This window comes from Marmota flaviventris, chromosome 19, assembly GCF_047511675.1.
Source record: "Marmota flaviventris isolate mMarFla1 chromosome 19, mMarFla1.hap1, whole genome shotgun sequence".
Taxonomy (NCBI): domain Eukaryota; kingdom Metazoa; phylum Chordata; class Mammalia; order Rodentia; family Sciuridae; genus Marmota; species Marmota flaviventris.
In genome coordinates this window covers 11543170-11566807 of record NC_092516.1, presented here as the reverse complement: position 1 = coordinate 11566807, position 23638 = coordinate 11543170, and the positions used below count along the sequence as shown (strand labels likewise).

The 23638-nt window shown below is 57.3% G+C and overlaps 1 protein-coding gene across 1 annotated transcript in view; it reads right to left on the bottom strand.

Moving 5' to 3' along the window:
* The window catches only part of Abcc1 (ATP binding cassette subfamily C member 1 (ABCC1 blood group)), a 94085-nt gene extending 75454 nt beyond the window's left edge, over positions 1–18631 (bottom strand). Inside the window, exon 1 of the mRNA XM_027940941.2 lies at positions 18522–18631. Coding sequence (XP_027796742.2) covers positions 18522–18569 — 48 coding nt within the window. The 5' untranslated portion in view covers positions 18570–18631. The remainder of the gene's footprint in view (positions 1–18521) is intronic.
* Between the last annotated feature and the right edge of the window lie 5007 nt (positions 18632–23638).

Here is a 23638-nt window from a genome sequence, read left to right as displayed (position 1 = left end):
GCAGGGAGGGGACAGGGCTCCCAGCAGCAGAAACAGCACGTGCCAAGGTCCTGAGGCAGGACTGTGTCTGGCATTTTTTAGCAATAACACAGACACCCACATGTCTCCATGGTACTATGAGAGGAAGGCAGGGAGGAGTCAGGCTGTGAGGGACTCCCAGGCCACTGTAGGGATTCCACTGTCACTCAGGATAATGGGGGTGCCACAGATTCACGTTTGAACCTATCAGTTCACAATTGGGAGCACATTTGTCTCCCAAGGGACATTTGACAATGCTTGGAAACAGTTTTGGTTGTCACAACTGGGGGCGGTGGAGAAGGAGCTGTGTCGTTGGTATTTGGTGGACAGAGACCAGGGATGCTTCTAAACAGCCCCAACGTCACCAGCATCGAGGAGCCTAATACTGTCCACCCAGCCCACCGCAGTCAGGAAGAGGCTGTCCGCTCCTCGCCCTGCGGGAGGACGGAGCCTCGGCCTCTGTGGACAGGGAGACGGACTGGGGCAGAGGCGGCCAGCCAGGGCAGAGCAGGCCGCGGGGGCCCGACAAGTCCCACTGCCCCAGAGTCGCCCCTGCCCACGTCCTTCCGTCCTCCAGCCCCACTAACGCCCCTCTCCAGCCAGTGAAGACGCACCGAGCCCCGTGCGAGCCGCGACCCCCGCGGGCACCTGAGGGCAGGAGGCTGTGCAGGTGCAGGGGTGGAGGACCCGGAGCCCGCGGCCACCCTGGACGGACAGGCCGCCCATGGGAAGCCCGGAGGGGGAGGGGTGGCGGGAGATCAGGCTCCAGGGGCAGAGAGGGGGCCACAGGCGGAGCATGGGGGGGCGCGGCCCAGACAGGGAGCAGCCGGGCCTGGAGGAGGGTCCGCCCGCATCCCGTGACTGGAAGTGTAAGTGGGTTGTTTTAAGCCACTTGATCTGTGGAACCCGGAGGAGGCGATGAGGCATCCGGCTGGAACCGAGGCCCTCACCCGGTGACACTCCCTCATGCCCCGATGCCCTCCCCGCCTTGAAATGGACCCAAGCCAGGACCGTGTCCACGCGAAGCCTCTGCTGACCCTTCCCGGGTGGCCCTGGGGAGCCAGGGTGTGAACTCACAGAAGGGACCCGGGCAAGGCCACTCAGGCCCACACGCCCCGGCGGAGGACACAGCCTCGCCTTCAGATTCTCATGCTGCCTTTATTTTACTTTTCAATCTGTTAAAAACCGAGACACAAACCCGCACCTTCGCCGGGGCCTGCAGGGCCAGGACCCGCACCGGCACCGGCTTCTGTCTCCACAGCTTGTCCCACCCCCCACCTGCACACACCCCGGCGCGGAGCAGAAGGACCTGCCGAAGGCTGCTCCGCAGTCGCCATGATTTTAAGTCAAAGGAGACACCGGAAAATAAGGGGCTCACCTGAAACCCCAGAGGCCCAGGAGGCTGAGGCAGGAGGACCACAATTTGGAGGCTCAGCAATTCAGTGAGACCCTCTCTAAAAATTTCTAAAACACAAACAGGGCTGGGGATGGGCTCAGTGGTTACGCACCCCTGGGTTCAACCCCTGGTGCCCGGGGAACAAAAGAAGGGTCAACCAGGAGGGTCATTCATCAGCACACTCGGGACATCACCAGCGTCACCACAAAGGTGGGAGATGTGCTGGCCCAATTCCCCGGGTGCGACAGGACGCGGCAGGGTGACGTCCCAGTTCGTCATAAGGGAGGCAGGACCACCCTGGCCCTCGCCTTCGGCTGCTCAGGGCTGAGTGTGTGCGGCGAAAAATCATCACCCTCCTCGCTCGCCCCAAACCGGCCCCTCCTTGCACGCCCCAAACCGGCCCCTCCTTGCACGAAGCCACCTGCTGAGCTGCCCTGCGTCCCTCTGGAATTTTCCATTTGCACGCACGTGTGTGGTGTGTGGGCCCGAGACTGGGCCCGGGGCCTCGTGCACCCCAGGCCAGCGCTGGCCGTGGAGCTGTGCCCTCGGCCTGGACGCCTCCATTTGGGACCCTGGAGTCCACCCCTGGCCTCCATCTGACGGTGCATACGGTGGAGGGACCCGGACGGCAGGAACCCGGCCCCGAGGACCGTCACTCGGCGGGGGGGGGGGGGCCCCCCCGCCAGGCTTTAGCTCCTCCCAGCAATGACCCTATGAACTTCCTGGGAACCGGCTGCTGCAGCAGAGATAACACGGGAGGGACCCCAGGCTGCTGTCCCCGACCCCAGGCTGCTGTCCCCGACCCTGCCAACAACAGAGCAGTGTCCCCAAGGACACCCCAGCTGAGATCCACATGGTGGGGGCGGGAGATGAGGTCTGTGCCCCTGTCCCCGACACTGCCAACAACAGTGTCCCCCAGGGTGCAACCACTGCCCTGGCAGTTTCTCCCTCTGTCCCCACACCTGCCACCGTCATCGAGGGCGGTCCACCTGCCCGGTCCCATCACGGACCCACCGACTGAGCCCCGCCCGCATCAGGACTGGGGAAGAAGCACCCCCCCCCCAGCAGCTTAGGACCTTAAACACAGGTCGGACAGTCACCTGGACAGGAGCCCACGGAGGCCCCGGGGATGCAGGAACGGCACGAGGCGTCCAGAAAAGGAGGGAGGGGCCAACTCACAAGGCGAAGCAAAGGAACACTCCATTTCCTCATCCGCAGGGCGGCGGGAAACCTGCCTTTTCAGAGATATTGGGAAGACAGAATTCCCAGGTCAGAGGACTTCTCCGCCCCGAGCCTTTGAAGTGGGTGCACTGTCCCCATTTTGCAGAAGTAGCCACTGAAGCACAGAGAAGTACAGCAGCTCGCCCCAGGGTGCACAGCCTGCGTGGGGAAGGGTCCAGTCCACTCAGGAGGGCTGGCTCATGGCTCCGTGTCACGTTCGGCCTCCCCAAGACGAGAGGGATAAAATCACTTGGGTGACAGTAGATGGGACCCAGGGAACACCGTGTTAGTGCTGTGACGATTTCCCCTTGGGAGGTCAGATCTGGATTCCTCAAGGAGGGGCTGGGGACGAGGCTCCGTCGGTAGAGCCCCTGCCTCCAGGGCCCCGGTCCAATCCCCAGCACCCACCAAAAAAAAGGTCTCCCCAAGGAGGTAAAATCAGGGGACCAAGAGGCCAAGATCTGCCACCCCGACAGCGGAGGGGAGGAGGGGCCCAGGGGACGTCCCCAGGCAAGGTCAAGGCACACAGGTACAACAGGACCTGCACCAGCCAGCCAGGCGAGGAGGGTGGAAAGGGAGGAGCACAGGCCGGGGCGGGGCCGGGCAGGAAGACCTGCACTTAATACCCCCCCCAGGAAAACGGCCAAACCCCCTGGGAATTGTGAAATCAAGACGGAGACCTTAAGGCTTCCCTGTCCCTTGGATCCAGCTGACAACAGGAAACTGGAGAGTCACCGTCATCCCAGACTGCTCCCGCAGACACCCCGTCCCCACCCGTGCATGCACCCCACTTTCGAGCCTTCCCTCCCAGGGAGCCTCCCGGCTTGCCCGCCTCCCGACCCGAAGGTCTGCTCCAGACAGAGACCCTCACCTGCACCCAGCCTCGCCAGGCAGCACGGGCAGTGGGGACAGGCTGGGAGCAGGGAGTGCAGAGGGAGGGGGCCACCTTAGCCGTTGGAGCAGCAGACCGGGCTGTGCAACCTTGGGAAACTCAACCTCCCTCTCTGACTCCCAGGCCCCACGTGTCGGTGGACCATAACCCCCATCTCACAGTGGGTTTTTTTTTTGGGGGGGGGTTGTTTTGTGGTATTTTGGGGTTTTTTTGAGGTGCTGGGGATTGGACCCAGGGCCTTGTGCCCGCGAGGAGGCAGCTACTCTATCAGCTGAGCCGTATCCCCAGCCCCTGGTCTGGTTTTTCGATCCTGGGGGACAGGACCGGGGGCTCGGCCACTGAGCTGCACCCCAGCTGTTGCATTTCGAGTCAGGGTTTCCCCGAGTTGCTCAGGCTGGCCTGGGACTGGTCCCCCTGCCTCAGCCTCCCAGGTGGCGGGGATCCAGGTGTGCCACCTGGGCCTGGCTCTCGGGCTGCTGTGCCGGTGGGTCAGGAGGCGTCTGGTCCAGTGCCCAGGACTGGGCAGCCTGGGAGTTAATTATTAGCAGCAGCAGCTGCGCCAGGCGCCCACAGCCCAGGGCAGGCCCTTGCCCGCGGCCACCGAGGCCACATGGGTCCCCCGCGGCACTTCACAGGTACCAATTCCTCACTTCAAAGCCGCCCACGGGTTGTTCTGGGCCTGCGAGTCCCCGGCCCGGCTGGCTGCACCTCCCCTGCCCAGGTGAAGGCCCCCAGCCCTGTCCCCGCGGTCACCAGGGCAGGGGTCTGTGTGCTTCCTTAGCACCCCTACATTTGCAGGGTGCGGGGACCAGCCGGGCTCTGGGGCAGGCAGCCTGTTAGCTCCGGGGCCACCCGGCCCTGATCCCAGGGAACAGGGACGAAGTCTGGTCATCTGTGCCGACCTGGGGCCAGGAGGAAGCCTCGGGTGGGATCACAAGGAGACCAGCTCAAGGTGGAGGGTCCGTCTCCCTGCGGAGGGTCAGGGCAACCCGGCAGGCCCTTCCTTGCACTGCCCGACACGGCGCCCAGCACCTCACGCCACCCCAGAGGTAAGCGCAAGTCAGGCCACAGGCCTAGTTACACAGGGACCCGCGGTTACCGTGGCTAATGGGGCCTTCGCAGAACAACGCCGACATCCAGCCCTTTCCCCATCCCTTCCAGATCCTGGACTGGGCTCCTGACCAGGGTGAGGACCTCTGTGGGACAGAAGGATGCTCCTGACCTTAACAATGGCACGTCCCGCAGCAGGACTAGCCCACCAACCGCCCATCAGCCCATTCACGCCTCAGAGACACGCTCCTGTATCTCCAGTCTGCACATAAGAGAGGACACAGAGACCTCAAGTCACCTGCCCAAGGTCACACAGCTGGTGAGCGGCAGAAGCAGGAGCTGACAGAGGACACCCGGGCTCTCCGTACTGCCACATTCCTCTAAGTGTGTCTGTAACTGTGGCCTTCCTGAGAAAGGGACAGCGGCTGTCTCATTGGCCGTGGTGTGTGGCCCCAGCGCTCGGTCCCAATCTACAACAAAGGCGCTTGGACTCCACCCCATCTGTGAAGAGGCCCAACCACAGTTGCTGCTCCCAGGGGACAGGGACGAAGTCTGCGCAGGTGGGATGCGTGGCTGGTGCTCAGGAAGGATCGAGCATGGGGCCCAAGGGTGCCCGCCCACCATCTCTGTAAGGAGTCCCTGAAATTCAGGGTGCACCTTCCTCCGTGTCTCAGGAGACCCGGGGTCGTCTCTGGGTGCACGTCGCCAAGACCAACCGGCAGATGCCCCCACGGCACGGCAGCAGTGATTGACAGATGGGGGACCACCTAAAGCATGCTTCTCTCTGGTCCCTCAACAAGAGAGTCTAACCACCACCACGACCACCACTCACGTGGCCTCCGTACTCTGTGAGATCCGAAAAGTCACCTAGAGATGGTCTAAGTACAGGGAAGGGTGGCGCAGCTGGTGTGCGACCGTGTCCACCCGAGGGACGTGGGCATCCGGGGTCTGGGGGGCGGCGGTGCTGGCACGGACTCCCTGCGGGTTCTGACGGACGCCTTCCTTTCCTTCAATAGGTACTAGGGGACATGTGACTATGGCCAACCTGTGACTTCATCCAGAGTGACGGGCGACTTCTTTTAGGGATGGATTTACTTTGGTTAAATACGAGATAACGGATTTAAAGAGCAGTACTCAGTAGATAAGCTGCCGGGCGCTGCCGGCTGGCTCAGGCACTGCCCCGCCCCACCCGCTCCCTTCCACCTCCCACTGGAGAAGGACACCACCCGATGCCCACTCCTCCTGCCTCCCCTGCAGCCAGCGCTGGTCCCGGGGCGCAGTCCCGGTCAAGAAAACCTGAGGAGTCTCTAGTGCAGGCAGAGGGGCTTCCAGGAAGACTTTCGCTTCCCTAAATAAAGAGGGCCATGTGAGGCTGGCGTGGCCCTGCCTCCTTCCTGCCTTGAACCTAGATGTGCCAGTTGGTGCTACAGCAGCTACCTTGGGGCCTTGAGGAAAAGACCATGAAAATGGCAGAAACAGCAGCTTTGGGAGCAAGGCCAGAGGGGCTGCAAGCCCTGATATGTTTGGGTTTTTAAAAAAAAAAAAAGAAAGAAAGAAAAAGAAAAAAAGCACCTTCACACTTAGACCCCGGGAGCCAGCCTTTCTGTTTCTGAAGTCAACTGCAATCCCAACGGATATGAGGAAAGCCACAAATGTCAAAACCGTGGGACTGAGGTGAAACCTCAGGGAAGAGCGCAGGCCCCGAGGTCCTGAGTTGGAAAACTGCCCACGCTGCTCGCTGGCCCTGTGAGTCTGGGCGAGTTGCACTGTGCCTCAGTTTCCCCATCTAAAAACAGGGATCGAAAGAGCCCAACCGTGGGCCCAAAGCAAAGTCTGCTACAGAGAGGGCGTGGCATCCTCCACGACACACAGGAGCCAGCCATGTCTGTGACTTACAAAATTGAGCCCTTATCATAGTCACACGGGGAGAAGGGACAAAGCAAAGATGGAACTGACTTAGTCGCTAGCTCTTCCAACACCTGCCCTTAAGGACTGTGTTCAGCACCCCTGTCTCGGAGCTGCTGGCACAGCAAGAAGAGGGGAAAGAAAACTGCTCCAAGCCCTGCCAGCCAGCTCTCAGCCCCTGGCTCCCCCTTCCCTCCAAGCTCCAGCCACACGGGCCCCCTTGTTATGCTGGGGCTTCTGCACGTGCTCTCCATAGTCTAGAACATTCCAGCGTTTGCTTTCTGCCCAGGTGGCGGGAACTGCAAGCAGCCCTCCAATATCCAATCTCCCTTATCCACCAGCAATGCTAGCGGAGCGCACCTCTCCAGAAAACTACATTCCCTGGGCAGAGGCTGTGGCTCAGAGGCAGAGCGCTCGCCTAGCATGCATGAGGCACTGGGTTCCATCCTCAGCATCGCATAAAAATAAAGAGTTTTTAAAAACTACATTTCCCAGCCTCCTTTGCAGCTAGATGTGACCATGTGACTAGTTACCAGCCAATGGGATGTGACTAGAGACTCCTCAGGGTGCAGCCTCTTCCCCTTTCCCACTGGCTGGCACGTGGGGGTGGGCGCAGATGGACCAGCACCCCAAGGCAGCAGGGCAGCGAGATGGGGAGCCCCACCTGCTGAGATCTTTACCTGGGAGAGCAATTCACTTGCATCTTAGGCCCCTGTGTCTAAGTCTCTGCCAGACAGACAAACCCAGCTTGCAATTCAGGCTCCCCACCCAATAGTCTCCCTCCTCTCTGGGACCAACCCTCCCTGCGCCCACCAGCACCAAGTGAATCCCCTCCACGGCACCGGTGGGTCCCACCTCCCACTCAGTGGTCCCTTTCTCCCATCAGCCAAGCTCAAGGAAGACGGGGACCCTGCTTCACACCCTGGGTTCCCAGCACAGAGCCCAGTTCAAGGACAGTCAGGACCCCCTCAGAGACTGTCAATGGGATGGGGCCACCACGGGACCAACTCAGCCTGAGATACAGAGCCTCCGAGGGTCTCCATCCCACCAGGAGCACTGAGGAGGCGGGGGGCCACCCACTCACCCAAGTCCCGGCCCACGTCTTGCCAGGACCGCTCCATACCCCAGAGGTTAAAAAACAAGACTCTGACCAACTGCCTCCAGGGGAAACGATTATTAACCAAATACTTAATTAGGTTCGGGTTTACACTTCACCTTCAACTACAGATCTGTTAAGAAAAATGGGTCATAGCCAAGACACACAAGTCAATGGGAAGAAGAATGAAGAACATGCCTTAATAGGGCTCTCCTCATCGGAGTCTGAGGCAGGAGGATCCCAAGTTCAAGGCCAGCCTCGTCAATTTAGCAAGACTGACTCAAGATAAAAAGGGTTGGGATGCAGCTCAGTGGTAGGGCATCCCTGGTCAATCCCCAGCACCTCAAATAAAATAAATTAAAATTACAAAGGGGCTGGAGGTGCTGCTCAGTGGCTGGGCGCTGGCCAAGCATGCCTGGGGCCTGGGTTCGAGCCTCAGCTCTGCCAAACGTCAATAAAAATACTGCACGTTCAGCTTTCGTGGGGGAGACTGGAGATTAAACAACCTGCGCAGAGAGTGACAATGGAGGACTTCCACCTGTCACCTTCCCCTCTCCTCTCTTCTTTTACAGCATGGCTCTTACAGTGTCACAGAGACGAGGAGGAGGCCCTGTGAGTAATCTAATTACCAGGGTGTACACAGTTATCAGAAAGCCCGGGGCTTCCAACGCCTGGGGACATCAGCAGCTCAGAGACATCACTGCGCGGCTTCAGGTGGTTTGGCAAGTTTCCTGAATCCTGAACGACAATAAAACCTGCAGGATGAACTTCCCCACGTTGTTTCAGAGCTGATACCCGAAGCCTGGGATGGCCGGAGACTCCTCAAGTGCATGACTGGGCCCTGGCAAGGACACCTTGGGGCACTGGCAGAACCAACCCGAGCCATCTGCAGCCCCTGGATGAGCCAGGAAAGGATCAGGATGTCCCCGGGCTGCACCCTGCCTGGGCCCAGAGGCTGCAGAAGAGACACCAGAAACCCTCACTCCCCGGCCAGCCGGCCCATCCAGCCACCTCCTTGTGACCCCAGCTGGCATCTGCGGGGCACCTCCCACGGGCCCTGCTCCACTGGGGGGGGGGGGGTGCCACCTCTTTTCCTCCTCAAGGTCCGTGAGACCCCCACACAATCACAGCGCACTTTACCGACAAGGAAACCGAGGCTTAACAGGCCCAGGGTGGCCTCGGGGGCCTTTGGGGAGTAACAAGGGGCTGACCCAGAGGGAAATCCTCTCTCTCAAGTCCCTCCTCCCACCAAGCACAAGGTGACGTGGAGGTGGGCCAGCTCTGTCCCAAGGGTGAAAGGGCCACCCACACCCCCAACCTCTGGTGGGACAAAAGTAAAGGGCGGAAGAGTCCCGAGCAAGTTCAAGTGCAGTCCTGGCCACCCCTGCTGCCAACGTGTCCCTGGGCAAGTGAATTGAGGAGGCCTTATCAATGTGCTCCCTGAGACACCGACCTAATAATAACCACCAGGTCACCTCTCCCAGTGCCAACTGGCCACTGTGTCCAGCCTGCCTGGAGGAACCAGAGAGCTGCCTGGCATCATCTACCCTGCGCCGCCCCCCCCCCCATTTATTTTGGGGTTTTCGGTTGCAAGGCTGAGGCTGGGGGTGAAGGCAGAGCCTGGTGCCGCCAGGCAAGCGCTCACCACTGAGCCACACCCCAGGCCACAGCTAGTCTCAAGAACAACAGTGTGCATCCCGAGAGCCGGCCACAACAGCGGGTTTTCTATTTTAGAAAACAAATAAGGCAAAGCTACAGGGTCACCTTTTCAAAGGTCCTGAGCTGTTCATTCCACTCCTGAGAAGGTATTCTATTGAAATAAGCCAAGGGCACCTCACCACAAGGTGCCATTACAAGTGTTTTCTTTAAAAGGAGAAGGTGGGGGAGGAGGAAAAACAAGAGAGCACCCTAAATGTCAAACCACAGGCCTCAGGGAGTGGATTACAGACCACAGATACAGGGACTGTCACCCGGACACCTAAGGGTAAAATTACAAGGGTTATGTAGAACGTGGGAAAATTATTACTGTTATTATTATTGTACCAGGGACTGAACCCAGGGGTGCTTAACCACGGAGCCACATCCCCAGCCCTTTTTTTTTTTTTTAATTTTTTTATTTTTGAAACAGGGTCTCACTAAGTTGCGTAGGGCCTCACTGAGTTGCTAAGGCTGGCCTTCAATAGGTGATCCTCCTGCCTCAGCCTCCCAGATCTCTGGGATTCCAGGTGTGCACCAACCCACCCAGGCTCATTGAAAAATCCTTACAACAGCGGGGGGAAAAAAACACACAAGATACCGAATGGTACCCAATCTATAAGTGAGACTCGAATGTTAACACGCTGATAGACACAGCCTTGGGAAAAACACTTACAATATCCATGACAGAGGGACAAGGCCCCCAGTGCACCCCGAGACCCTGCAAGTTAACCAGACACAACTAACCTGTCAAACACCCCAAAAGGACCCAAGAAGACGCCCACAGGAAAGAAGGTACAATCACGGGGGAGTGTGTTGAATGGCACACAGAGGGTCACTATGAGAGGGGCAGGCAGAGGAAAATAAAGCCTCTCTGCACTTGCCACAGCCACGAAACCGAGTCGTGTTCAGCCCTGGAAAAGATGCCGAGAAATGTGAATTTTCCACACCGGGCCATTGGGAATGGACTCCTTTTGGAAAATAACCAGGCCACACTATTAATGAGAAAAAAATGTATATAATTCTGACCCAGGTACAGGGAGATATATTGGGCCATTGTCCACTGGGGGAGAAAAAAAAATGGGAAGCCTATCCAAGCAATGATCCACCCACAGGCACAGAGCCCAACTATCCCAAATCTGTAGGTCTGAATACTATACAACCATGATAAAGGTCAGTGAAGGTTCTGTGTGCTCACGTGTGTGATGCTCAAACAGCCGAGAATGACAGGAATCCACACTGAGCTGAACCTATTAGCTGAGTATGTAAATGTCGCAACAGTTATAGAGAAAGGACTGACTCACACCTGGTCCTGGAGTCCAGGAGAGATACTTGATCAGGCTTCTCTTTTTTTAAAATATTTTTTTTTTTTAGTTGTAGATGGGCACAAAACCTTCATTTTATTTCTTTATTTTCATGTGGTGCTGGGGATCGAACCCAGCACCTCGCACGTGCCAGGTGAGCGCTCTCCCACTGAGCCCCAGCCCCAGGCCCTTCTCAAGCTCTCTTTAAATATCCCCATTCGGTTTGACACTTCTGAAATCAGAAAACCCTAGACTCTCCTAGAAAGTTTATGTGGAAAAACTCAACAGCCATGACACCCACAGAGCACCAGGAAAGCTTCACCCTGGTCTCTGGTTGACCTAACAGCACTTTTAAAATAATAGGACAGAGAGGTTCAAAATTTAAGGGCATCTTTGAAACAACTGAAACAAAAAACCAAAACACCCTCCTATTTGGGCTCCTGACCTAAGCCCTTTGGAATGTAAGGTTCCACTTGAGCCCCCACACACAGGAAGCAACCCTACCGGGCATTTGCCCGGCCTGCTCCATGATCTTGATATGCCAGGAACACAATAGGTATTTAATAATTGCTAGTGGGTCTGCCAGTGGGAGTATCACCTGCTGCAGCCACACAGCAATTAGCTCTGAAATTTCAAAACTCCAACATCCCACCACCTAGCAGCTTCCCCTGGGAGAACTTGGTCTGCCGAGTCATTTACATAGATTTGCATACATGCATACAGCTTGCCCAGGAAGGAGCATGTATTAATGCCACCAGAAAGCTGAACAGGACCCCAACAGTCACCCAGAGGGGACGGATGAGAACCCGGCTCAGCCACTTAACTGAGTGTGTGGCTGATACAGAAACGGTATTTCCTTTTCCTTTCGATTTGCGTGCACCTAACCGGGAGAGCCAATCCGCATTTAGAACAGGAACCCGCTGGGGGGAGGGGACACACATGGGTACACACACATCTGCATAGGTCTTTGCATAAGCTAGAGATTTTTCTAGAAGGTCGCTCCAAGAAATTACCATCATCACCAGGGGCACAGAGCAGGGAGGGGAAGTATGACCTTGACCTTCCCTTTATCAGGGGACCTTTTTTTAGATTGACAGCAACCTCAAAAAAAGTTACAGTGTGGGATCCTCCCCGGGCAGATGGGTGGGGGCCAATCGCATCCAGCTCAACAAGGAATTTTCTAGTCCTCTGCAGAAAAGTCACTGTGACCCCTGACAGAAAAGTACCTCCTCATCTTCGTGGGCCAGAAAAACTTTCTGTATGAGAATCAAAGGCCGCTGGGGAGGGGGGAGTCCCAACCCCAGCTCAGAGGTCCCCCGGGGGTTCTCAGAGATGAGCCACGTGGGAAAAAATACACACAGGAGCTCACTTGGCCTTTAAAAACCTGAAGTTCCCTCAAACGTGGATGAAGGATCAGAAGGCCGTGCCTCTGCTGGGGACCAGGCAGTGCTCCATCTCCTAGGGGGACGAGGGCCGAACCTCCCTGGAATTTCCAAGCCCTTCATTAGGCCCACCGCAGCCTGTGGGTGCTCCAGGCAAGACTGTGCTGGGCAGGCCCTGCAGATCCTTTGAAGTAAATTCCCCCCTGGGGCCTCGGTGCCTGTGATCCCTCTCTCCCATCCCCCACCCCCCTGACCTTGCCTAGCCGGCTTTGACACTGAGGTCTGGGGTCAGCCTAGCCCCCAGGGCCTTCGGTAGCTTGCACCCACCTCAGTTCTTCCCAGTGCGGTCTCTCTGCAGCCTCCACCATGATCTCAGATCCCCAGTGCAAGCCCCAGGGGAACGTGGGCCTGTCTGTCCAGCTCTCTGCTGTGTCCCCAGTGTCGGGAACAGGGCCGGCACACTGTAGATGCTCAATTAATAATAATGATAATCAATGTCAATCAAAGAATGCCAAGTGGTTGTAGGAGAGAGAGAGAATGAATCCCAGGCCTTCAAAGGCCACCCTGAAGTCCCCGCTCCTGGGGAACCCGGCCGAGGGACAAGTCTCTGCACGCGCACCAGCACCACCCGTGCATGAAGACTCTCCCGAGGCCCACGAGGGGGGGGTGTCGGGGTGCACAGAGGCCAGCTCCCAGCGAGAGGAGAGCGTCCCAACAAATCTCAACCACTAGCTGAGCCAGTCCAGGGCCACCGCCTGGTCCTCAGAGCCAGGAGATGAATCCCACAACTAAGCCTCGGGACACTGCTGGGGAGTGGAGTCTTGACTCTGTCACTGCTTGACCTGGGGCAGAGCCTCCCAGCTGGCCTCTACAGGAAGGCCCTCTTCAGGACAGCAACCTGTCCCCACACCCTCACCAGAAGACAGAGGCAGGTGGAAATCCAGGCCCCAGTGGGGACAGGGCAGCAGGCTGGGCTGCTCCAAGCCCCTTTTGTAGTGACCGGGGTGGAGCCTCCTTATGGGCGGGCGGCTCACTAAGCTCCCCCAGGACAGCTCCGTGAGCCAATGACACCGCGAGTCCCCAGCCTACCACCTGACTTCTCCAGGAAACACCAGGAAGGAGGCCCCAGATGGCCCTGAACTTCCCCATGTTCCCCCACACCGAGTGCCTGCAGTTCCACTCCAGAGCACAGCTGGCACTGCCTGGGCCATTCCTAGCTGTCCTGACAAGGGGCAATGTCCCCTTGTCCAGTGGGCAGAGGCGGGCGTGGCTGCCAACCAGCCCCCAGGGCACAGGACGACTCCCACACCAGGGAACAACTTCCCGGCTGCCAACAGGGCCAAGGTTGAGGAGCCGGCTCCTGCCTCCCTCGCCCCCACAGAGGACGGGCCAGCTCTGGCCCTGGGCTCAGCACAGCAGCCCTCCCGCCCTCGCCCTTGGGGGAGCCGGGCTGGGGAGGCTCTGCAGTCCTTACTGTCCCAACCCATTTCTTTAGTTTTTGCAAACAACGTTCAGGACAATGTTTTAGGAGCCAGAGTCTGACTGACCCTTAAGACCTGATGGTGAAAGCCAGGCCTGACCCCCACCACGAACACCCAAGCCAGGGCCCACAGGGACACCAGGGGGTCAGAGTGCAGGGCCATCAGGGCTGGGGTGTGGCCCAGGTAGAGCACCTGACTCACGGATAGGCGCTGGGTTCCATCCCCAGCACCACAAAAAAAAATAAATAAATAAAACAGTTTTTTCTTTTCTCTCTAGCTAGCCAGATGGGCCCCGACACCAAAAGGCTGGGCTACAGAACAGGAGATGCCAACTCAAATACTAACAGATGCCAGGGAGATGTCACCAGTGAGGGAAGCCGACCAGGTGTGAGAAAGTACGAAGAGAGAAGACGACAGACGCTCGGCCCCGCAGAGCAAGCCACCAGGGGCAGGAGGGGCAGCCCCAGCCAGGCCAGTGGCCCACGGGCCTCCTGACCCCGAGGAGAAGCCAGAGGTCCACACAGGCCTGTGAAATCTTCCAGAAAGGAAACACCAGAAATCACAATTCATACCATTAAAATAAACCAAGCCAGCGGGGGGCTAGGTCCACCCCCAGCCCGGAACAGAGCAGAGAGGCTTGCTCAAGTTCACAGGCTGCTTGGGCCTACTGTGTGCAAGACACCCGGAAAGAGTGGGACACAACCCTGTCTGGACCCCTGCAAGACAAAGTACAAGGAGCCTAATGTGGGAGCCCAGGGCTCAGTCTGAGCACCCACTCCAGACAGGAGAGACTGCTGCACCCCAACACCTGGGAGAGGCCCTCCGGGCTGCTCCAAAGCCATTCTAGAGCTCTGGGTCGTTTATTCAATTAACAAACATTTGCTGAGTACCTAGGAGCTGGGATCACAGCTGTGAACCCCGGGGGTGAGGGGGACCCTTTGGTGGACGTGTACAGAGTAAGCACCGCACCGTGAGTAAAGACTTCAGAGTATGAGAAGGCCACAGAGCCATGACGTGGGGGGCAGAGAAGTGAGCACGCAGGGAAGTGGGGGGGGGGGATGAGGAAAAAGGCTACCCAAGGCAGCCTCCAAACAAGACCGGGAAGGCAGGGAGCATTCCAAGCCATATGCAAAGGCCCTGAGGCAGAGCAGGCCTGGCTGCCACAGGAGTCCTCTCCCTCCACCCTGAGGGACTTGGGAAGCCACTGCAGGGTTCTCAACAGCAGATGGACAGCATCTCTCTGGCCGCCAGGCTGAGACTGGACTGCAGAGGTGGAGGGAGGGAGGGAGAAGAGCAGAGGTGAGTGTACAATCCAGCAAGTGGCCCACGGTGGCTCAGGACAGCGCGGTGGCCCAGGAGGCCTGAGAACAAGGCCGATTTGGATATATTTTGAACAACAGGCAGCGGGATCTGCTGGTGGGTCAGATATGGAAGGGAGGCCAGTCGGAGGAGTCAAGGACACTGCAGCTCCTGGCCAGTGTCTAGGCGGACTCGGCCCCTGTCGCTGACATGGGGAGGGCCGGGGAGCTGAGCTGCTCTGGGACCTGGAGGCAGAGAGGCCCTGAGTCACCCAGGTGGAGAGACCAGATCCCCAAAGTCCATGAGTGGGAAAGGGAGTGTCACCCACCAGCATGTCCCAAAGGTGAGGCGCCCCAAAGACTGCAGCCAAGGAGTGGCCCAGTTCAAGGTCTTCTGAGGGTCTCAGCCAAATGGGCTGCTGGGCCTTCCTTCTGGAGCCCCGCGTCAGCACGCGCCCTGCCCAGCTGGGAGCTCCCCAGGCCGGGCCTCAGATCCAGCATCCACACAGCGGGGTGAGCAGGGGCAGGACCACACCAGTCCTGAGGTCCCCTCCCGCTCTAGCAATCATAGGGAGGGAGGGGGAGGGTGGCGGAAGGAGGACCGCAGGGGAAGGAGAGGGACAAGGTGGGAAGACAGTGCGGAAGCCATCCTGCGGAGTTCCTGCAGGACGGGACCCGGCTCCTTCCAGACGGCTGGGAACACCCCCAAGGGGAGGTTTTCAGGCCGGAATGAGACCAACTCCAAGGCAACTCGTCACCCCAAGAGGAACTTCTAGCAGCTGCTGAGATGTCCCCACCCCGCTCAGAGGTTCCCAGAGCAGATTCCACCCCAGGACCAACTCACTCCGCGACCCCGCCCATGCTGTGGCCAAAGTCCACCAGAGTTCCACCGGGTGGCCACCACTGCCACACAGGGAGCGCCAACTACAGAGCAAGCAGCCGCAGTGGGACAGCTTGCCAAGGGCGCGCTGGCCACGTCCCGAATCACCACAGCTCCTTGGGGGCTACACGATTCCCCCACGGGGGGACCAACCAGGCACTGTCAGGGACACAACTGGCCTCAGCTACAGAACCAGGATTTGAGCACAAGGTACACGAGCGTCAGCTCCAGGCCACCATGCTACACAGGGGCTGGGCGTTCTCTCCGTTCCTCTGTATTTTTCTAATTTTTCTACCCTCAGCATGAAACACCCTAGTGCATGGATTTTATTTTTTTTTAATTTTAATATTTTTTAGTTCTCAGCGGACACAACATCTTTGTTTTGCATGTGGTACTGAGGATCGAACCCGGGCCGCACGCATGCCAGGCAATCGCACTACCGCTTGAGCCACATCCCCAGCCCATGCATGGATTTTAAAAACTGACTTAAGAATGGCCAGGCCTGGTGTCACACGCCGGTCATCCCAGGGGCTCTGTAGGCTGAGGCAGGGAGGTCGCAAGTTCAAAGCCAGCCTCAGCAACTGAGCGAGGCCCTAAGCAACTTAGCCAGACCCTGTCTCTAAATAAAATACAAAAAAGGGCTGGGGATGGGGCTGAGTGGTTAAGGACCCTGGGTTCAATCCCCAGTACCAAAAAAAGGCCTTGCCAAGGAGATACCCTAGGACATTAATCCAACCATCAAACACCAGCCACAAACCTCACCGCCACCCTCCAGGGGAAAAACAAGCCAAGTGCCAAAAACTCAGCCCTATTTGTTCCCGTAGATAACTCAAGTCCTCTCTTCCCATGGGGGTGAGCCAGCGCATCCTCCGGGGGCCTCGTCTGGACATTTCAGGGGCACAGAGACAGACACCGGCCCAGGCTCCGAGACAGTCCCACATGGGCCAGTTCCTTGATGAGTGGGCCCCCAGCACACCCCCAGGGAGTCCCCAGGAAGGACAGGAACAGGAATCAGCTCCTTCTTGGAGGCCAAGGGAACCGCCGTGATCTGCGCAGGCGCGGGCTCAGCCGCTCGCTCCTTTGCTGGGCACAGCAGCCTAGGAGGTTGGGGCGTCTGTGGGCCCCATTTTACAGATGAGGGAACAGAGGCAGGGAGTGACAAAGTGGCTTCTCAGGGTCACATGGGCATCTCCCAGCGTGGAGCACACCACCTTGGGAGACCCAAGCCAGCCACTCTGGATTGCACTCGACTCCTGCGACTGGCACTTCCTGAGGCCAGCCGCCCACTCGCCAACTCTGGTTCCAGGGCACCTCCAGAAACTGGGGCATCCAGCAGGTGGAGGATCCAGAGGGAGGAGGGGCAGAGGGAGTCAGCAAGACCAAGAGGCAGGAAGGAGCAAAGGCCTCTCAGAGGTGAGGGCCAACCACCACTGTCCCTAGGTACATTCGACCCTCTGACGATTTCTGTAGCAAAAAGTCCTCGGAAGAAAAAAAAAATAATAAAACAACTGGGTTTCTTGGATGGGTTCTTAGTTAAATAATCACAGGACACAGGATACTGCCAACATTAGCCATCCACTGCCGGGAACCTTCAGTAAGATAGAAACTGGTTGACAGGCACCTGTGTCCCCCACCTTAACGCAGGAGAAAATAAACAAGAAATACTCCAGGACTCACTCAGTGCTAAACCAGGTCCTCTGTGGAGACCTGCACAAATATCTTGCTGCCGTTACACCTGGGTCACAGGGACCCACAGGTGTTTCTCTCTGCTCAAGAGACTCCAATGCAAATTGGCCTCCAGCCTAGCCCTGGAGCAGATACATCTCCAACTCCTGTGGCTTAAAATGACATCTCAAAAGTGCACTTGGTTGTTCAACCAAAATGACACCCCCCCAAAGAACAAAGTCTTGCCCTGGGCCCTTGAGGGGAACTTTTCAACCCTCAGGAAAAGACTACAAAACAGGACAAGAGGGTATTTGTGGGTGCTAATCGCCAACTCCTGTGAGCCAAAGGTGTTTTTCCTGATTCCTAAACAAAACAAAAGATTGTGTCCAGATTTGCCCATTGTGTTTACCAATAAGGAGGTCACAAAAGAGCTCTCTTGGAACCAAGGGGCAAATCGCATTACAGTGACCCTAAAGCCCCAAGTGCTGGGGATTAAACCAAGAAAGTGGGCTCTGGGAAGCCAGCTAGCTAGGGCCAGCCCTTCACATTTCAGAACACTCCCCAAGTAGGGGTAGAGCCCGGGGCATCCCCAGAGAGGAGGCTCACCCCAGGGACCCGGGTCCTGGGCATCCTGGGCTGCACCCCAGCCCTGGCCCCAGGGTCAAGCAGCACATGCCAGGTCAGCCGCCTTCTCCCCTGGTCTTTCTCCTGTTCCCCTAAACTTGCCCTGAGCTTAGGCAGAAAGGAAGGAAACCAGGACAAACACAGTAACCAGAGAGAGTGACACGGAGTAAAGCAACGTGGGGGGGGGGGAGCCCCAGCGCCACCAGTGGGAAGTTCCTTTCTACAGCCTGTGCCCTTCCCCAGCTCCCCCTTAAGGAATGGGGGTTGGGGGCGAAAGGGGGGCCCCCAGACCACGAGGTAGGTGGGAGGGCAAGGTAAGCCGCCCCCCCCCCCCCGGCCTCCCTGCATCCATCCCCACGTCCCCTTTCCTGGAAGGTAACTGCACGGGGCGCCCCGCGCGGGGAGGCCCCCTGCTCGGCCGCCCAGCTCCCCGCGGAGCCCGTGCCTGGCGCCGGGCAGCCCGAGTTCACCCCGCGGGGGGCCCGGGGCGGCGGGCGCGGGGCTGGGGACTGGGGACCGCGGGCCGCGCGTCCGGGGCCCGGCCCCGCCCGCCGCGCCGGCCCCTCCTGGTCGTCCCTTCGTCCTCCTCCCGCGCGCGGCGGCCCAGCACGTACCCAGAGCGGGTCGGAGCCGTCGGCGCTGCAGAAGCCGCGGAGCGCCATGCGGGCGGCGGCGCGGGCACCGGGCGGGCGCGAAAGGGCCCGGCTGGCGGCGGCGGCGGAGGGCGGCGGCGCAGGAGAGAGCGGAGCCGCAACGCCGCCGGGTTGGCCCGCGTCACCGGGATGCGAGCGGCGCCCCGCCCCGTGCGCCTCGCCCGCGCGCCCCGCCCGCCCCGGCGCCCGCTCCCCCGGCGCGCGCGTGGGCAGCGCGGCCGGACCCCGGCGCCAGCCACGCCCGCCCCGCGCGCCGCGAGGACCGTCATGGAAACCGGGGGTCACGTGTGCGAGTCCGGGGCCAGGGAGCCGCCGGCTGCGTCCTGATTCGACCCTCGCCGTTACCACTTCCCCTCGGTGCAGGAAGAGAACCAGGTGCCCGGTGGCTTTGCCAGGGTCACCTGGTTCTCAGCCCGCAGGAGCCGAGCGGGCCAGCTGGCCGCAAGACGGGCAGCAGGAAGTGCAGACTCCCGTCCACCTACCCCTTCCTAGTGGGGAAACTGAGGCTGGGGGGGGGGGGGGGGCGGCGAAGTGACTTGCTCAAGGTCACCCAGTCAGCAAGCAGTGAAAGTTGGCCCCAGGACACTGGTCTCCATTGCAAACACCTGTGGCCCCCCACCTGTGGGTGAAGCACACCTGCCTTGCAACACTCTGAATTCCACCCAGGAAATAACAGGGTTGTTTATCTTCATCCCGGAGATAATAAAACTGAGGCCTAAGGATGTGATAATAACTAGCAGACATTCACAGGGAGCTGCCCAAGGCCTGTGCTCAGCAATTCACCTGAAGTCACTGTCACTCACACTACAGCCCATGGGGTGGGGCCTATGAAGTGTCCCCATTTTGCAGAGGAGCAGACTGAGGCCCAGGGAGGCGGAGTAGTTTGTTAGGGAAGTGACTAAAACGCACCTTGTAACTGAGGGGGTCCGGTTGGGGAGGGGGAAATGGATCATGGTCACATTCTGCCATGTCCCCTCCGAACTGCCCCAGTCCCCAGGCAGCCACAGTCAGAGGAGCTGAGGGTGGGGCCTGGGAGGTGGGCGTCCTGTGATTCCAGCAAAGCCCTTCCCCTCCCCTGCCCGCTGCACAGTTTCTAGGACACACACATAACAGCTGCAGCCAGTGAAACAGGAACCATGTTTGTACTTGGGACCCCCTAAAGGATCTGGGGAGGGGAGGGAGAAAGGAGATGGGGTTTCTGTGGAGTTTTGTATTGAACCAGGTCCCCCTCAGAGTGAGTTTCCTAAGAAATAATGACTTGCTGGTGACAATCCTCCCTACTTCAACCTGTATACAGTCAGCATCTATTTATTGACCATCTAGTAAATGCCTGGTGTCTTATTTTGGTTTGGGTGCTGGGGATGACACTCGGGGGCACCTTACCACTGAGTTTATTTATTTATTCTCATTTTTATTTATTTACTTTCATTTTGAGATGTGGTCTCACTAAAGTTGCTGAGGCTGGCCTCTAACCTATGATCCCTCTGTCTTAGCCTCTAGAGTCTCTGGAATTACAGGCATGTGCCATCCCGCCCCGGTATGCCTGGTGTTTGGTTAGGAACCTTTCAAACTCTTAAAGAACTTAAAGAGTTGTGTCTTGGTTATGTTTGGAGTATTACATAAAGCAACAGATATGTTAGTCAAATAATCGGGTAAAGAAATCGTATTTACAACTGTGGTTAAGAGCTAGGAAGAAGTGAACCTAACCGAGCCTGAAGGAGCCCTGGCGTGCTAGGGGTGGAAATCAGGAAGACTTCCCGGAGGAAAGGGTTTTGGAGCTAAGTACAAGAAATGAGTCTGGGATTGTGTTCCGTGATCAAGACCAAAGGAGTTCAAGCACCACTGGCGTGACAGGAGCCCCAGAGAGGGACAGGGAAGGGTTCAGCCTGGGACAGGTGGGAGGGGCCACAGCATGCAGGATCCTGTTGGCCACTAGCCTGGGGGGGCAATAGGGAGCTAGGAATGGGTTTTAGGCTGGACAAGCAGCGAAGCTGGATTTGTTTCCGTTCTCATCCTCTGTATTCATTCATTCTTTCAATACGTTTTTTTATTTTTTTTTCGATTGGGCAATATGGGAATCCCTTCCACTCCATTAGTCATCACAGACACGCAAAGTCAACTCCTTTGGAATAAAATCTGTGCAATTTCTACCGAAGCTAAATGTGCAACTACAGGGTGACACAGCAGTTTCCGTCCATCCGTCCTCTCCTGGAGAGTGCTTATGTCCACCCAAACACGTCCACAAAAAAAAATGTTCCAGCAGGAGTGTGTGTGAATCTCCAAAGCCTAATATGGAGCAAGAGCAGGCAGATGGGAGAAAGCACATATCTCACGATAACGTTCAGATGATGTTCCGAGAACAGGCAAAAGTAACATGTGGACCCGAGTCAGAGTGATGGTTGTCATTGGGGATGTGGACGGTGGGGGGGTGCGAGCGACCCTGCTAAGGAAATAGAGCTGGCCCATCACTTGATCTGGTAGTAATAACATAGTTCCTTTTTTTCTTTTTTTAATTTTAGATGGACACAATTCCTCTATTTTATTTACTTATGTTTATGTGGTGCTGAGGATCAAACTCAGAGCCTCAAGTTGCTAGGCGAGCCCTCTACCACTGAGTCACAACCCAGCCCACATGGTTTTTAATATATATCTCTATATACACACATATACATATTTTTTTTTTAATTTACTCCTAAGTATTTTTAAATGCATTGAGCTGGGGAAGGTGGCTGACATCTATAATCCCAGTGACTCAGGAGGCTGAGGCAGGAGGATCGCAAGTTCAAGGCCAGCCTCAGCAACTGAGCGAGGCCCTGTCTTTAAATGATAAAAAGAGCTGGGGAGGTGGCTATGTGGTAGAGTGACCCTGCATTCAATCCCCTGCATCACAAAAAAGAAAAAGAAAACATGACTACAGCCAGGCGCAGTGGCACACACCTGGAATCCCAGCTACTTGGGAGGCTGAGGCAGGAGATTCAAAAGTTTGAGGCCAGTTTAAGACCTTGTCTCAAAATTAAAAAAAAAAAATCTGGGGGTGTAGCTCAGCAGAAAAGCACTTGCCAGGCACACATAAGACTCTGGGTTCAATCACAGAAAATGTCATAAAAAAATGAATAGAATGCTTTGAGTCTGACCCTTAAGGTTGTACTTTGCTCTGTAAAAGTTATACCTTGATCAATTTTTGTGTGTGTGTTTATGCGGTGCTGGGGATGGAACCCGGGGCCTCGTGGGTTCTAGGCAAGCACTCCCCCACAGAGCTACATCCCAGTCCTTTGTTTGAATTTTATTTCGAGACAGAGTCTCACGAAATTGCCTTGCCGGCCTTAGATTTGCCATCCGGCTGCCTCAGCCCGTGTGCGCCACTACACCTGGCTTTGATTAACTTTTTTATTTAAAAAAATGAGTATGGTGAACGTATGTATCGCAGGCCTGCGAATGTTGGGTACTGGGTTCGTCGCCGTAGACGCAGTAGTAAACAAAACACAGGTCCCTGCCCTCCCCTGAAGGAAGAGGAGCTGGGGAGGTGGCTTGGGGACCGAGTGCTTGCCTGGCACACGTGAGGCTCTGGGTTCCATCCCCAGCACTGCCCGAACAAAGGAAGGAGGAGGAGGAGGAAGTGGATGATCGACCCAACTAATAATTACCATTTTCCAGGCACAGAAACCAGGGGATCAGGGGCCGGCCACTTGTCTCAAATCCCTCAACTGGGATTCGGCAGAGAAAAAGCTCTGCTGTCCTCAGCTCAGCCACCAACCCTCAGCGGCAGTGTCAGACCCCGACCCTCGAAGCCCCTTCCCCCGCTCTGGGGTGCCTGTGTCCTCATCAACACCTTCGCCCAAGAGGCTCAGGGGTGCCAAACCCAGCCACTGACCACAGAGTCACCTGGGATTACAATTCTGAGCACCCACAGCATGGTTGACTGAGAATCAGGTAAACAGCATCAAAATGATGCCGGAGAAATCCTTTTTCTTTGTCTTCCTCTTCCTGTAATCCTACCACCCCGTCTCCACTTACACCTCCTGCCCTTCTTTCTGTTCCTAAGACCATTTGTTTATCTGTCTGCTCCATGTGGCCTCCCCAGGCCAGACTGGAGGCTTCCAGCTAATGCCATCTCCCACCCTGACCCCTGCGCCGGGCTTCTGCAGGGTCTCCTCCTCTCCCTCCCCTCCCCACTGTAATCAGGGACCCTCAGGGCAGCCCGAGGGACCCTACTCTTGCAGCCAGGCCCTGGTGGCCTCCCGGGGCCCTGCGTGGACAATCCCACTGGAAGTGATTCAGCAGTTTCCTCTCCTGGGGATACTCCCCGAGCCAGTGAAAGGACTCAGATGGCTGCACCCCTGTGCTTATATCAGCATTAGTCACAACGGTCAAAAGGGGAAGCCACCCAAGTGTCCCCAGATGGGTGACTAGATAAACAAATCATGGACTCTGCTACAATGGGGATGAATCTTGGGGACCTAGCTCTGATCCAAATGAGCCCGGCACCAAAGGACAGACATTACCTGAGTCCCCTGATGTGAGGTTCCTCGGCTGGACCTACTGTTAGGAGCAAGGCTGGGGTCTCGGGGGGCTGGAGGAGGGGCGGTGTGGAGTGACGACCTAACGCTGGGATGGTGGGAAGGTCCTGGGGATGGGTGGTGGCAGGGGCCACCCAGCACCGTGAGTGTGCTCAGGACCACAGACCCACAGCTTAAAAGTGGTTAAAATGGAAAATTTGTGTTCTGCATATTTTACCACAATTAAAATGATTTTAAAAATAATAATAATAAAAGGGACCAAAATGGAATGGTTACCAAAATCATCCCCCCGGACTCTCTGTGACCTGGCCTCTGCTCCTCACGCAGGGTGTGTGTGTGTGGCGGCCGTGTGGGTGGCTTTCTGTTCCTGAACGTGCACCAAGCTTGTCCCCACTCCAAATCTTCTCCTCTGCTGTCCCTCTGCCTGGGACCCTGTGCTCCCAGTCTTCAGGGAGCCAGTCCTGCTTCAGCTCAATGCCACCTCCGGGGGAGGGGGGTCCCTTGTTAGCCCATGCACAGCAGCCACCATCCCCTGTCTTGACCCCTGCTTTATTTTCTTGT